This window comes from Vipera ursinii, assembly GCF_947247035.1.
Source record: "Vipera ursinii genome assembly, chromosome: 1".
NCBI classification, from domain to species: Eukaryota; Metazoa; Chordata; class Lepidosauria; order Squamata; family Viperidae; genus Vipera; species Vipera ursinii.
Window position 1 is genome coordinate 153,532,404 of NC_139512.1, and position 16,170 is coordinate 153,548,573.

The 16,170-nt window shown below is 40.2% G+C and overlaps 1 protein-coding gene across 2 annotated transcripts in view; it reads right to left on the minus strand.

Moving 5' to 3' along the window:
* The window catches only part of TTC21B (tetratricopeptide repeat domain 21B), a 48,162-nt gene that overhangs the window by 7,742 nt on the left and 24,250 nt on the right, over nt 1-16,170 (minus strand). For both annotated transcript variants that reach the window (XM_083365420.1, XM_083365419.1), the window contains exons 14-24: nt 15,883-16,101; nt 13,002-13,240; nt 11,507-11,579; nt 10,104-10,214; nt 9,097-9,235; nt 8,183-8,289; nt 6,604-6,792; nt 6,382-6,492; nt 4,968-5,049; nt 2,668-2,818; nt 705-866 (exon numbers count right to left, since the gene is read on the minus strand). In XM_083365420.1, coding sequence (XP_083221546.1) covers nt 705-866; nt 2,668-2,818; nt 4,968-5,049; nt 6,382-6,492; nt 6,604-6,792; nt 8,183-8,289; nt 9,097-9,235; nt 10,104-10,214; nt 11,507-11,579; nt 13,002-13,240; nt 15,883-16,101 — 1,583 coding nt within the window. The remainder of the gene's footprint in view (nt 1-704; nt 867-2,667; nt 2,819-4,967; nt 5,050-6,381; nt 6,493-6,603; nt 6,793-8,182; nt 8,290-9,096; nt 9,236-10,103; nt 10,215-11,506; nt 11,580-13,001; nt 13,241-15,882; nt 16,102-16,170) is intronic.

Sequence of the window (16,170 nt, forward strand, 5' to 3'; positions counted from 1 at the left end):
GAGACATTCTTGCATGTATTCAAGATAGAAATGCAAAAAGTATTTAAGAGCACTTTTCAGTTTAATGCACAGAGAGAAGTGGTGCCTCTTCAATGCACCATAATGCTCATATTGTATCGGTCCCTTGGCTTAAGCCCTCTTTTGTAGGTTTACTGAAAATTGGTTTTGGAAGTAGAATTTGGTTTTATGATGTTAATGTCAATGCTCTATCAGCTATGAATCCATTTATAAGGCAAATCCATTCTGTTAAAAAAGGGGCAAGCCTACAACATGCCTCTTTCCTTTTGTTCTCTGAATGTCTGAAGATGGATTTCAGTCTTTCTTGTTGAGGGTGGAAAAGGGAAAAAAAATTGACAAAAGAAGTAAACAACTGTACAATTAGGGAAGTTGTTTTCCCGTTTTATTGAATTAGCTAAATAAGCTTTGAAGCCTTTTAGATGTATGTCTTCAGTGTAACTTTGGGCTGAAATAGAAATCACCATGTGAAAATTTAAACCACCAAACAAGTTGTGGTGTTTTTTTTTAGCATCAAGTGCTTCTTAACACTGTTATCTAATATTCCACAGGATGAATTGACACAAATTTACTGCTTCATCCTATGCTGTTTGCATCCAAAAACAAACTGGAGGGGTCCTTCCAAACATGATTGACTGTGTTCGTTAACAGGATACCATCTTAAAGTAGTAGGAGTCGTCATCACTTACTCTGTGTCACCATCCAGATGTTCAAATACCTCACCTCCAATCGTTTCATTGTCAGGGTTTAAGCAAATTTCAATCATATTATACACTGCATTTTGTCCCCAATCATTATCCTTTCTTGCTTTGTTAAAATGTCGAAGGGCATCATTTGGTTCACCAGTGTACCTAGCAAAAGAATTAAACTTAACACCTTGTGGGAAAGGATTTTTTTTTAAAAAAAAACACCTTTTAGATTTACTATAATTACTGTGTTTACATATTACAACTTCATACTTTAGAAAACATGAAATTCTCAATTTATTGTGATTTCATGGAGGGAATGTAGGCCATAACATAATGGTAAATACTAATAAAAGCTACTAGAGGAAATGAAATGCTAAAGAACAAAAAATATCTCATTTTGTTCCCAGAAATTAAAAATTAGAATGTTCAAACATAAAAGAAGACAATAATATAGTAGCTAAGTGAAAAGTAGTCTAGGGCAGACATGTCAAACACAAGGCCCGGGGGCCGGATGCGGCCCGCGAAGTGGTTTCATGTGGCCCGCGAAGCCATCCTGGAAACAGTGAGGGAACGGCCCCCACTGCCTTGGCACTGGCCCAAAGACCCTCCTTCTGCCAGAGACCCTCAGATCTGTCCCACTCCTGCCCAGGCCCCCATAGGCACCCTTGATCCGAACGATGTAGAGCTGGCCACGCCCACTCAGTAGGCCATACGCACTTTAGCCACGCCCACCCAGTAGGCCACGCCCACCATGGCCATACCCACCCGGCCCCCTGAAGGCAACCGCAATACTGATGCGGCCCTCAATGAAATTGAGTTTGACACCCCTGGTCTAGGGCACCAGATTAACAAAGTGTAATGCAGTAAGATTACAGTTGCTGCTAAGGGAGATATCTTGACACACAGACTCAAGACAAGCTTTACACCAAGTCTATTTTTTAAATCACATTTAGCAAATTAGCTTCTCTGCATAAAGTATGTGGCATCCAATCTCTCTTTCAAATATGAAAATAGAGTAAAAGTGCTAATTCTAAGATTGGCAGGTAATCCTTTATAGGAGAAACATCTGTTCTACATCATGTCATTACAACCAAGAATCATCATCAAATAAAAATTCAAGGTATGGGTCAACCACTCACATACTGTACATTTACATGCTTATCTTCTATTAAAGTATATATCTAATTAGCATTCGATTACAGCACATCACCATTCATCTACCTTGATCTGCAAAAGCGTGCAATATTTTCAACCTGTTGTATTAGCCTAATACGAGTAGCAGGATGTGTACCTCTATATGATATTATATTAATATATTATAGAGCAGTGATGGCGTTTAAAGACTGAGTGCCCAAACTGCAACCCAAAACACAGTTATTATCGTTGGGTGCTGGGGTGAGTATGGCCAATTGGGTGGGCGTGGCTATGGTGGTAACGGCAGACTGGGTGGGACTAAAAAGTTCAATCAATCAATTCTATCTGTGAGATCTTTTGTTTCCCCGTGAGAAGTTGAAATTAATTGATTGAACCTTTTTTTTTTTTTTGCACACGGCGGCGGAGGCCTAAAGCGAAAAGATTTTATAAAACCCAGCTGAAGGCCTGGGACACACGTGCCATAGGTTCGCCACCACGCCTATAGAGGGACACATCCTGCCACTGAATGTTTAAACTCAAAGTGGCTGAGTTTATACAATACATTAAGCTTAAGTTAAAAGAGCCACATAAACACTTAGTGGAATGTATGAATCTATCTACAGAGACAAGAGGTTATGGAGTAATAGCAGCTTGTAGCTCAAGGATGTTGCAGAAAAAAGCATACTTTTCTAGCATCAGGAATCAATCACGGTGCATGTACGATACAGATACACTAACTGAACTTGCCTGGCTAATATTTCATAAAGGCAAAAAAAACTTATTTTTCCAGCTTTCTTTCTTTTCTTAGTACTTTTCTAGCCACACTTACCACAAATACAATCCTTTGCAATAATGAAAACCTGAATCAACTTTTGTCCTTGGAGAATGTTTCTCAGCCATTGCAAGGAATCTTGGAATTTCCTCTAATTTTCCAGCTCTTCTTAGCAGATCAATTAAACGAGAGAGTGTAGTGTAATTGTCTAAGCATATGATAATGAAGAGTAATTATGTGTTAATATATGTTCAGATCACACAAAGCAACTTTTTTTAAAAAAAAGCATACATATGCAAACACAAGGGACGCGGTGGCTCAGTGGGTTAGGACGCTGAGCTTGTCGATCAGAAGGGTGGCAGTTTGGCGGGTCGAATCCTGAGTGCTGCGTAACAGTGAGCGCCTGTTACTCGTCCCAGCTTCTGCCAACCTAGCAGTTCGAAAGCACGTAAAAATGCAAGTAGAAAAATAGGGACCACTACGGTGGGAAGGTAACAGTGTTCCGTGCGCCTTTGGCGTCTAGTCATGCTGGCCACATGACCACGGAGACGTCCTCGGACAAGCGCTGGCTCTTTGGCTTTGAAGCGGAGATGAGCACTGGCCCCTAGAGTCGGAAATGACTAGCACAGATGTGCTTTACCTTTACCTTTACGCAAACACACACATACGCAGAACAAACATGAACACCAAAGAAAATAAGAAAGTCAATCCCCCAAATCATACATTCTTCACTCTGTAAAGAGACAAGCCTACAATCATATCCCTTGCCTCCTCCATCACACTCACACACCCTTACTTTTGGTGCAGGGGAAGGGCAGGTAGGGGGAGAAAATGAGACAACAGCTAAGCCTGGCCTATGCAGCTAAGAACTCTGATACCGTAGCTGAAATGTTTGTTCTGTTCCAGCCTACAACCGTCCTTGTTGCGTCACAAGAACAACCCCTTTTTTATCAGTGGGCTGGAAAAACCAACCCTTTTTATTTCATATAAAGTCCTGATAATTAGTTCCTCAAAACAAAAACAACAGAATAATTTTCCAACAAATAATTGGTTCAAAAAGCAAAATAGAGCAGGAGTTAAACAAGAATCTTACCAGTAAAACAAACAGACCATGATTCCCTTGAAGTTCTTTACAAACGGTTGCCTTCAGCAACCAGCACCACCCACACCCACTCTTTATTAAGCAGCCCCAAGGTGTGGCTTCTCAATGCCTTCTCCTCCTCCCTTGGAGTTGCAGTATTGTCTCCCTCTGACCTGCTCTAGTTAACTGGCTTCTCGTAGGAGCATCTATAATGACTTCCATCTGTGAGTCCTCAGAGTCTGACTCATCACCCCCACTCAGCTGAGTCTCATCCGGAACACGATTGGAGGGGCCAGGCTCTTCCTCTGATTCTGAGTCTTATAATTCATCAGAACCTCCTTCCGCCTCTGATGGCTCTCCAAACCCACCTCCTCCTCATATTCCCCGGACTCAGCTGTCAGGAGCACAGGCTGGCACGGAATCACAACAATGTTATTCTTCCTTACTCTGTTCCTTTGTATTACAAAATACCTAAGTAAAGCTCAGAATGCTTGGAGAATGCTCCTCTTGTATCAAACAATAATCACATCATCACTTCCAATCGACAAATATTAAATGTATCTCTTTTTGTTTTTTTAGAACATGAACATTCTTATTTTTTAAAAAAATTCTCAGAACACACCTTTTAGCTTCTTATCCCAATCGCATTAAGGACTTCAAGAATTCATGGAAGACCAGATTGATTGTACCAATGGCAGAAAGATAATTTATTTCCTTAAAAAAGTCAGATAATATATTCTATTTTCTTCCATCTTGTTGTCCCCTGCCCCTGGAAACTCTTACTGGGAGCACCCTTAACACCCTTGATTCAGCCAAATATCTGACACTTCTCATCCAGACTGTGAAAGCTATTGCTACAAATAATTGTGTCAGCTTGCAAAATGTCTAAATGTTCTTTATTAAATTGACCTTAACATTTGAGTAGTACATAGCCTACTTCCTATTTGACTGGAATTCTGTTTTCCTGTGGTAAAGCAAATATAGGTGCTTTAAACAATAAAGCCCATGGAGGCAAGAAAAAACAGAATTATTGTATAATGGGCTCTGCTAATTATGTAAATATATTCTCCATTCAGCTACTTTTTTTAAAAAAGGCCATTATGGTTTAGAAAACTTTTTCTCATCTGATCTGGAACACAGAGGATTATCCTGTCACATTTCTGTGGAATATTTCATTTCTAATCATTTGTGGAAAAGAATTGGTTCCTTTCTCAAGATTTGTTTGATTTTGAACGAGGCTTGTAAGAAAAGAACAACAAAAGGCTTCAATGCTCACCGGGATGGCGGTCCAAAAGCTGCTGGAAATGAAACACAGCCTGATCATAGTCCTGTTTCTTGAACACGAGGTCAGCCATCATCTACAAGGATTAAAGCAGCCAGGCTCACCGATCAGAAGGAAGCACACAGCCTGCTCCGCACTGAACTACCGGTAATCTTGCAAACATGGACCTCTGGCAACAGTGAATAAAAATTCAATTGGGGGAAGACCTTTGAGGTCCCTTCCAGCTGTATGATTCTATATGGTTTGCTCGATATGGGTCAAACATTTCACCTCGCCAATGATAGCGGTGTACCATAAATGTTTAAGGGAAAATAAATTACTCACTTTGATGGAGGATCGAATTTAGATGAGGCCAGTGTATTTTACTACATGCCAGAAGGAAGAAGCTTAGCATTCCTTTCCCATGAAACGAATCCCATTAAAAATGACCCCCAGCGATGATATAAATGAAAGAGATTTGAAAATCTCAAAGCAATGGAAGGAATTTTTATTAATTAATTAATTCATTCATTCATTTCCACTCCATTCCATTCCATTCCATTTCTGTAGCTGTCCATCTCAATAAATTGCTCTGGAGCCTACATCGTAAAGCAATTAAAACAATACAGAATAAATATATATGGTTGCTGAGTAAAACTACTGCCGTAGTTGTTAAGTGTCCCAGACCTAGGCACCTAACCAGGTCTTCGTGGACTTACAAAATACCAGCAGGTTCAGTGGTCATTCAGGGATCTCTGAAAGGAGAATATAGACAAGACAGAATATTCTTGTGCAGATAGCATTCTGCATACCTAATGTTCCATGTTTTCAATTCCATTGACCAAATGACAAATTCCAACTTTCTTTTGGCCAGAAATGCTGGCAAATTCAAAACGTCATGCCCCTCGACAATCGCACTGTTAAATGAAGTGAAATTGCGGCCACTGATAGGTCAGTCTTCTGTCCTAAACAACTGCATTGTTTTCAAGCCCCGAAGATAATTTACTATCCAGTGGGAATTGTGGTAATATTGTTGTGGGAATACTTCTGGACAAAACAGGCCTATTGTAACCTTTCTATATCACACAAAGGACTAAGTTATGATCAGTGGTTGTATTCTTGATGTATAATTATAAAAGAAATTAAAAGTAGATTGGGGATACACGTAGATTTATTAATACCCCTGAAAGTCTTTCTAGCATTTATTTTTCACTTAATTGCTACAGAGCTTTTTGGGGAAGAGGTGGCGGAGGGGGGGAGAAGAGAGTGGCATTACATTTTAAAATGATTTTAAAACTCTTAATTTAGATTATCAGTGGTCTGTCATTTTTGATTATGTCTGAAGGCAGGTTTGCTGCTGTGTTGGTAACAATGCAACAAACGTTTACACATTCCTTAAAAAAAACAACCAAGAATCATCCTAACTCACCATAGTGGCAGCTGCATTGTCTTGATCATTTTTTAGCAAGGCAGTACACTGGTGCTGGCACGCATCCACTTCATCCAATGCAAGGTATAAACGGGAAAGCTCCAACATCACCTGAGAATCAAAGACAGGATCCTTACTGTTTTTCCAAATATGGCTGCCTCCAAGCCTTTCCAAGCAAACCTGAGGGGAAAAAAAATTGGCTCAGCTTGGAGCTCAGCTGACCTTGTTGTCTGTCTCACAGTGCACAAGCGCTTCTTTGTAAAAAGTAATGGCTTTCTCATAGTTCCGCTGAGTTGCTGAATGCTTTGCTATCTCTGCACAAATTTCAGCTGCCAGTTGCTTCTGCAAAGGAACAGCATCCAGCTGCTCAATCTGAATCCGCTTCAATACTTTGGCTTGCATCTCCCGAGCCTGATGGAAAAACCAAAACACAACAACAACAACAACAAAAACCCAGCTTTTTTGGAAGTTTTTAAGAAGAGATTGGACAACCCTTTGTCTGAAATAGTCCTAGGCAGGTTTCCTGCCTGAGCAAGGAGTTGAACTAGAAGACCTCCAAGGTCCCTTCCAACTATTCTAATTCTATTCTATTCTATTCTATTCTATTCTATTCTATTCTATTCTATTCTATTCTATTCTATTCTATTCTATTCTATTCATTTCAGTAGGAGATTATGGGCAAGGAGATTGAGAGAGAATTTTGGCTGCGAGTCTCTACAACTCACAACTGTGCTCATTCTTGTTTTGATACATTTCAGACCAGGGGTTGAATTGAACCAAGTTAGGCCAGTGCTGTCTGTAGCTCTGTACTAACTGCCTGCCGAAGGTCTCTCAAAGGTTGCAAGAAGGAGCCTTTCTATCCTCCATATGTCAGGGAGAGATTTTAGAATCTCAGGCACACAGGGGATACTTGCTATTGAGTCTTAGCTCTCACACGAGGACAAAGTGGCCCGATTGACTTAACTGGTGGAAACATGCAGTAGAACGGTCCACCAGGGTGCTGTAGTGGGTAAACACTGAAATGGCACTAGGGAGACCTGGATTCTAGTCACCATCAGCCAAGTCCATCAAGCATCTCTCTTCTGACACTCATTCCCCACCCCCAAAAACCTAAAGAGACAATATTGAATTGACTGACACCTTCTACATACAATCGGCATTTCCATCAGCAACCTACCCTTCTAATCACCTCAAGATTCTTCCCAAATCGTGACTTAACTGGAACTGCGATATATTGAAAAACGAGGGATCCAATTTTCCATTCAATTTTGGTGGAACATTAAACAATTACACTAAAACCACTGAGAGTCTTCACATGCTTATAAAAGGCTTCTTTTTTTTTTTACTGTATTATAAAAGTAAAAATCCTCCTTAAGACTGCTCCATAAAAGACGTCCTGTAGAGCAGAAAGAGAGTGAACATTCATCCTCTCTGGAGACATCATCGTGGGCATCCTCAAAACACACAATGTATTACAGTTTGAAACAGAAAGAAAGAAAGAAGAAAGAAAGAAAGAAAGAAAGAAAGAAAGAAAGAAAGAAAGAAAGAAAGAAAGAAAGAAAGAAAGAAGAAAGAAAGAAGGAAGGAAGGAAGGAAGGAAGGAAGGAAGGAAGGAAGGAAGGAAGGAAGGAAGAAAGAAAGAAAGAAAGAAAGAAAGAAAGAAAGAAAGAAAGAAAGAAAGAAAGAAAGAAAGAAAGAAAGAAAGAAAGAGAAAAACCTCAGATCATCATTAGGAAAAAACAAGCAAACAGCCAAGGTCATTTCAATTATATATGCTTTAGCTGATTTAAGGTCTCTTTACTTGTTGCAAGGAAACAACAGCATCCTCAGTTCTCTCCATTTTGCTGTAAACCTTTGCAAGAAGAACCAGGTACTGGATATCTTCCATCAGAGACGACAAATCATTGACTGTCGGAATACAAGGAGATGGAATTGAGAGACATGCATTACTGCGGAGGGGGGCATTCAATGAAAATAAAGGCACTAAGGAAATTGAAGCAAGAGTTAGGAAAGAAATATAACCCTAGATAGCTCACTTAATTTGATTTGATTGAAAATGGGGTAACTGAGGTGGCACGGCAAAGAAAATTGCCAACATTTCCCCCGGTTACTATTTCTGTGAAACAGAAGGCTCTGTTTCGTGAACGGTCCTTCCGGAGGCTCCCAGGCTGGAGAGGAAAATCTAGTTATGTATCAGACCACAATGCTTTTCTTTTCTACCTCCAACATCTGAAAGTTTTTTGTTGTTGTTTTTTTAAAAAAAATCCACTTAGCCTGTAACTATAAAGTACTTGCATAAAATATGCCATTGAAGCAAGCTGACTAGTGAAATTTAAAATGCCTAAATAAGTTCTGGAAGTGTTTGCCTATCCCAGAGATGGCGAACCTTTTAGAGACCGAGTGCCCAAACTGCAACCCAAAACCCATTTATTTATCGCTGGGTGCCAGGTGGGCGTGGCCTATTTGGTGACTGTGGCTGTGGTGGTAATGGAAGGTTGGGTGGGTGTGGTCACCTCAATGTCACTGGTGGGGAGGGACACCTGTGGGGGGCAGCTGGTTGAAGATGGACAGTTGCCACCTCCGAGGCATGGTGCGGGTGCCCACAGGGAGGGCTCTGAGTGCCGCCTCTGGCACCCGTGCCATAGGTTCGCCACCACTGGCCTATCCCATGTATACAAACTTTGAGAATCTGAAACAAATGGGAGAAGGTCTTACCAGGTTCATGATCTAAGGCTTGCCGAAGAACCTTTTCTGCTTTGTCATGCTGGCTCAGTTTTAGCAGCAGCTCAGCCAAGTCGTAACAGAGGAAATTCTGCTGCCCAGTTTTCAGAGCAGCTTCATAGTAGCTGATTGCCTAAAAACCAAAGATTCCTCCTTGAAATATGTTAAATGAAATTTCCAATGTATTTTTATAGATGAGTGCTAATGCCTTTTCAAAACCTCGTAGATACTTAAGGGATAATGTTACCCAATGACCCACATACATTCTATTTTTCAGTGTATTCTTATTTTGTTCCAATTATAATTCCAAGCAATATGCATAGAATAATTATGAAAAAATAATAATATGCATATACAGAAAGTAAGGGCCTGCAACAAGATACAAAAGTTTTGCTGTGAATTAGATCAGAGCTGGGAATGTAAGGCCCTTTCAGTATTGCAAAAGTACAACTACCCGCATTGTTCACTAATGGCTGAGTGGCTGGCTGGGTTCCTGGGAGTTGCAGTTCCTCTGGATGAGGAAAACAAATGGCATTATGAACATCACCACGATTACAACCTTAAACTCCCCAACTAAGGATTTAAGTTTTCGGTGCACTGTTTGCCAATGTTGAAGAATGCAGCTGGGGAAAAGGATATGTGCTTGATAGCATCCCAGTTTCTCCCACTTTTATATGTTAGGGAATCTGCTTACTTTGCAACTTTAAAAGTCCCTGGTGCTTGTGAAGACCATGCAAGTTATCATTTCTGTATGTTCTTCAAACTATATTTTTCCTTTTCCCTTTCTTCGGGCTGGAGTTGGGATGACTGAGTGAATCTGAGCGTTTACTGGCTGGATGCCCTTCCTGATGCCTATGCGGAGTTCACAGCAGATATTTTCTCTTTGTGCCCTCTTAGAAAAACATCTGTTGCTGCCTAAGATTGAACTCTCAACCTTTAGCGTGGGAGATGAGCCTCTTCACCTCTAGGCCACCACGCCCCTCTTGTTCTTCATACTATACCTTTGAATAATTGTGAGTCTTGACTAGAGCATTCCCAATTTTACGAGCCAAGGCTCCATCTCTAGGATTTTTCTTTAAAGACTGTTCATAAGCCTCTATGGCTTTTTCAGGCTAGAATTGCAACAGATAAAAATGAAGATTATATATGACTGGACTTAAAATGCAATCCAAGGCAACCCAACCCAACCCAATACAGTTTCACACCATTGCTATCAAACTCATCAGCCCACTCGTTCCTGAAATAATTTTTCAAGAGAATCAAAAGCTCACATAATTAAAAGTTCCATTAATATAGGGCAAATGTAACTCTCCAAACATTGATGAACTGCACTCTGAGATCTTTCACTTTTGGCTTTGCTGTCTGTGTTGCTGGGGGCTGAAGCAACATCAGTTCAGTCATAGCTTTGCCTATCTCATGCTTGGAAAACTCTAAGACTCTAAGTAAGTAAGCAAAAAGCTCCCAAAGTCCACATTGACATTCGGGCAAAAATCCTTTGATCCTGACCGGCTCAAGGTTGACTCAGCCTTCCATCCTTCCAAGGTCAGTAAAATGAGGACCCAGATTGTTGGGGAAAATATGCTGACTCTGTAAACCGCTTAGAGAGGGCGGTAAAGCACTGTGAAGCGGTATATAAGTCAAAGTGCTATTGTCGTTGCTAAAAAGGAGAGCAAATGCACAGTTTCTTTGATAACATTTTTCAGGAACAATGCAGCTCAGAAAGCCAGGTATGACAAAACAGCTCCACCTCACAGCAATACCCATTCATATACCTAAAAGATAGTGCATTACTTTGATTAAAAAACAGACAGCTCAGACTTTAGATCATACGCCCTTTTAGTGCATGCACAGAATCTGCATATAAAGAGACACAATAACCAGTCTAAACCACTTTTCTTGCTAGTTGTTATGAACTCTATACTTGTCTCCCTTGCAAAAATTAGCATTTTTTAACCATTCTGGAGGCGTTTTGAGTTCTTACGTATAAGATTTTGACCTTAAACATGTTGCTAAAAATTTTCAAAATATCCAATATGGGGCTTAAAGTAGATGTCTCAATCTTCAAAGAGATGCCTTCAGTACTGTGCCTCCACAGGATTCAGAAGACATATATGTATCACCTGTATTCTTCATTTTACCTCCTAAAGGGAGTGACTTTGGGAACAGGAAGCCTGAGTGACAATAGTGGAGGAACTAAGATCAACTCTTGTGTCCATGTTGACGGGGAGAACAAGAATCTCTTCAACTTCATGCAGATATTTAGTGCAGTGGTATTGTGATTGAGTAGATGACCTTTTCACTTTCAGATTATAACTTTATCCTCCCTTTCTTTTTGTAAATGCCCAATATTACAATAATACTAGCTTCATTCTAGTATTCTTAGCGTATAATTGGAGAAACCTACCTCCTGGATATTCATGTATGCATCGCCAAGGAGAAGAAAGGTGTGGGGACTTGGCATTTTTTCCACCAGGTCTCTACAATGAACAGTAAGAAACCTTATGGTAAACACTGTGAGAAACAGAAACTTTTACTGGCAGTTCAAATAGGATAGCTTTTCAAGAATCAAAAATGTCAGGGGTTGATCTTTAATAGTAAATATTAAATATTTGCTTCTTCCTTGGAAACTTCAATTTAATAGGAACAAAGAATACTTATGTTCCAGAGAAAGACAACTGAAATCAGTTGATATCCTGGAGAACTTAGTTTTAATTAGCATGCCTGAATCTGTGGGCAAGTATTTTTCTGAGATTACAGTAATTCAGGGGAACACATTGAAATGGGATGAAAAGTACCCCAAATCATAATTCAGCCGGTGAAGATGAAGAGCAGTTTGGAAGTGTTCATCTCCAGTTTTGGTTAACTATGTTAACCATTCTTAACTGAATTAAGCAACATCAAACCATGTTTTAGACTCATGTATAAAGCGGGCCTCTTTTCACAAACCATACAATTAGTTTAGGATAAAGTGCAAGTAATCTAAACTGAAATATGTAGAGGAAGGTAGTGGATGGGAACATGAAAGCATACTTTTCACACTACTACTAGCTGTGGAGGCTTCCCCAGCTAACAATTTTGCCTCTGAATTCTGAATCAGCAGGAGTTTCTAAGTTGTTTTTAAAGGCAGTGTAGAGTACACTGCAGTCATTCAATTGCACGGTGATCAAGGCACAACTTACACAAGATTCCTGGATGAATCCTAGCTAGGCAAAGACCCCCTGACCATGGCTTCCACTTGCTATTTCAGTAGGTACTGTAACTCAAAACACAAGTTCAAGACTTTCACAGCCAAAGAGCCTTGGTGGAGCAGTGGGCTAATGCCTCCTTAAGTAACATCAGCTGCCTGCAATTAGTGCAGGTTCGCGTCCCACCAGGCTCCAGGTTGACTCAGCCTTCCATCCTTCCGAGGTAGGTAAAATGAGGACCCAGATTGTTGGGGGCAATAAGCTGACTTTGTAATAATGCCGCTTGGGGATGTGTGTGAAAGCCCTAAGAAGCAGGCATATACATAGAATGAAGGCTACTGCTAAGCTTGTAAGTCGCCCTGAGTCTTCGGAGAAGGGCGGGATATAAATGGAATTAAAATAAATAAATAAATAAAATATACTATAGAACTGGGCGTCAACAGCAGATTGATAATATCTCATTGGTGATCACACCCAGTAGTTTTGTATGGATCTTTGATAAGATAGACGCCAGGGGCTTAAACCTTCATATCCCATGACCAATGTTTGGAACTGCCCACTCAGATGGGCGTTTAAAACAGTGCCCGTGACTATGACTATGGTATCAGCAAAGAGCAGAGAACTGATATGTCAAAGTAGTTTCTTGGATATAAATTTACAATGCAATTTATTTGGGGGGGGGGGGGAAAGGATGTGGGCAATATAAGATCTTACCTATAACAGCTTGCATACAGCTTCTTGTTTCTCCTGTACTTCAGGTAGATCTCTGCCATCTTTTCTTTGGCTTCAACAAAATAGGTCTGCTCTGGTGTTATATTTCTGAACATAGTTAAAGCTGCTTCAACATCTCCTTGCATAAGAGCTAAGTCTGCATTAGTAATCATGACCCTCAGTTCTTCAGTTGTGCCAGAAAATTCATTGATAGCATCTTGGAGGATTTTAACAGCTTCATGCTACAAGCAAGCAAATGTTTTGTCAAAATGCCAGCCATCACATTCATGCAAAACTTCAGCTCTCAGATTAAACTCTTTCAGTTTGTCTGCCAAATTAGTTAGTTGCTAACTAGTTAATTAGTTAGTTACTTAGAGCCATGGTGGCGCAGTGGTTACAATGCAGTACTGCAGGCAGCTACTGCTGACTGCCAGCTGCCAGTAGTTCGATTCTCACTGGCTCAAGGTTGACTCAGCCTTCCATCCTTCCAAGGTTGGTAAAATGAGGACCCAAATTGTTGGGGGCAATAGGCTGACTCTGTAAACCGCTTAGAGAGGGCTGTAAAGCACTATGAAGCAGTATATAAGTTTAAGTGCTATTGCTATTGCTAGTTCATTGGTTCACTCCCTTCCTTCCTTCTTTCCTTTCTTCGATATAGTTGCCCATCTCACACAGAGATTCTGGGCGGCTTATAAAAGTTTCTGTCTGAATCTTGTACAGGATATTGTGGGAGGATTTTTACGGTGCATAATTGGTTCACACCCCAAATTAGTCAAAAGGTAATTTATCTCAATTTATACATGTATAATTTGAGTCATATTGGTCATAGTTATTAATTAAATTTCTATACTGCCCATCTCATTGAAGTGACTCTGGATGGTTTACAACTCTGACTTGCTTTATACTGATTTTCACCGTTAAAACGTTTAAGATTTGCAGATTTAAATAACTTGTCATTTTGAAATTTTATAACAAATGTTATGATGCCAGTAAATCTTTCTCTTTTTTACCTTCTTTCTTTTCCCTCTGTCTTTTCGACTGTATTTTTAAAATTAATCAATTATTATAATAAAAAAATAGAAAAACGGTTGACTCACATGGACCACCAGCCAGATCTAATGGTCTTTCTATTCCCCGTGAAGTTCTACATTGCTACAAGCTGTCTATCTAACAAACCTACTAGCCCTATTGAGATTGTGATAGGAAAAATGCATTATCCTGTCCCCCTCCTCTTTTTACTTTCCCAGTCATCCTCTGCAAACTACTATAATAGGGAGCTATTTTGAAGCAGGTTATCTTCCCCACCTGAGTTGCCTCCCTGTGCAATTTGCTTTTTCCCCCTTTATATATTTCAGGAATGTCCAAACTTGCAAAGAAGCCTTTAGGATTCTTCTGTATACAAGCTGAAGAGCATTGTGGCATATAACTTGGCAATATCTCTAGCACACAGGTCTGCAACCAGCGGCTCCGAAGCCGCATGCGGCTCTTTCAGCCATCTCCTGCAGCTCCCAGTCCTCTGCCATGTGCAGTCCAAAAAAAAAAAGTGGGACTAAAAAAGTTCAACCAATCAATTCAAATATGCAGGGTAGGTGCATATCTCGCCTTGGCTCCACTCTTCAGTCAAACCCTGTTCTGCGCATGCGCGCATGTACACGCATGTGCACACATTTTTTGTGGCTCCCAGTTTTTCCTTTTGTGAGGGAACTGGTTCCGAGTGGATCTTTCACTGTTTCAGGTTGCTGACGCCTGGTCTAGCATGACGGGAGAGAATCAGAATCAACCTGTTGCCATATTTTATTCAAAATTCCTGAAAATGCACCTTTCCTTCTAAGGTAGATCCCGACTTGATTAGTTTTTTAGACCATTCCACCACATCTGCTGATAAAAAGTTTGCCCTTATGTGGAAGGCAGTTTGAAAAGCTTCCAAATAACCTCCTTTATTCCAACTGAAGAGAAGGGGAAAATCTCTTTTAAATGGATGCAGTCATGGGCAATCCAAGAGGAAAATATAGTCTATAGAAGTTTCTTAGCTGGGTGGCATTTTTTTTCTTTTCTACTCACGGCCTTTCAAATTCAAACTTTTTCCCACCACAACATTCTAAAAAGCACCTTTTGATTGCTGACCTTGCTTTCTTGTTAGCTATAAAGCTTCCGACTACATGAGAGAAAACTCAGACGTCCTTATTTCAGAAAAGAGTAAGGAACTATCACGCCCAGCCTTTGCTTGGATTGGATTGGACATTCTTTGCTCAAATTTTGCAGACCCTGCTGACTATTACTTGCATTGGGCTTTCTTTAAACTGCTTTCAAACCATAGTTTATGAAACTGACATCTTTCAAATTAGCCATGTTTTGTCAGAGATAATTTTGCTTAAGCAGGAATTCCCTCCTCCATGTGAAAAGGCAACCGGCAAGCCTCGAAGAAAGCTAGGCTCATTCATGTTTCATCAAACCCCATTCAGGGCAGTGTCCATAGGCATCCTGTTGATCACTGCTATCATTGTATTACAAACACTTTAAAGATTTTAAACTGTAAATGTAATAACGTCTCTCTGAAGGTCATAAGCCATGCTAAAATGTTAAATGCACTTATGTCAGCTCTCTCAGATAAATCAGATAGGAAACATAATAGATGAGCTAAATCTACTTTATTGTAAGGTTACATTGACAGAATCTGGCAAATCTGAAGGCACGAACTTCCTGCTGCCATTTTAACCATCCGATCAATTAAGGTGGGTCCTTATTAAGCTTCTTTCTTGGACTGTTAAAACTCTTGGGGGCTTCTTCCCGTTGTCTGATTGTTTCCCTCGTCCCCCAAAGTCACCCATTACAATTCATATCATTGCCATATCATTTGATATACAAATAAATAAAAAATAAATACCTGTTCACCGTTCAAACGATGAGCCTGTACCAGTTCCAGGTAGACAGAGAGACGATCGTGCCCATCGATTTCAATTGCTTTTGATTTAGAGGACAGCGTACTTGTTCTCATCCCTGGCAAATTCATTGCCATCTGCAAGGTTTTAATGGCTTCTGCTATCTCACCCATCTTTACCTGGGCTTGAGCTTTTACTAAGTGGTACACAGGATGTTCCCTAATCTGGTGAAAAGTAATTTGAGCAAATAATTGGTATCTGCATTCTCTACTGTCTTCCACAAAAGAATATTT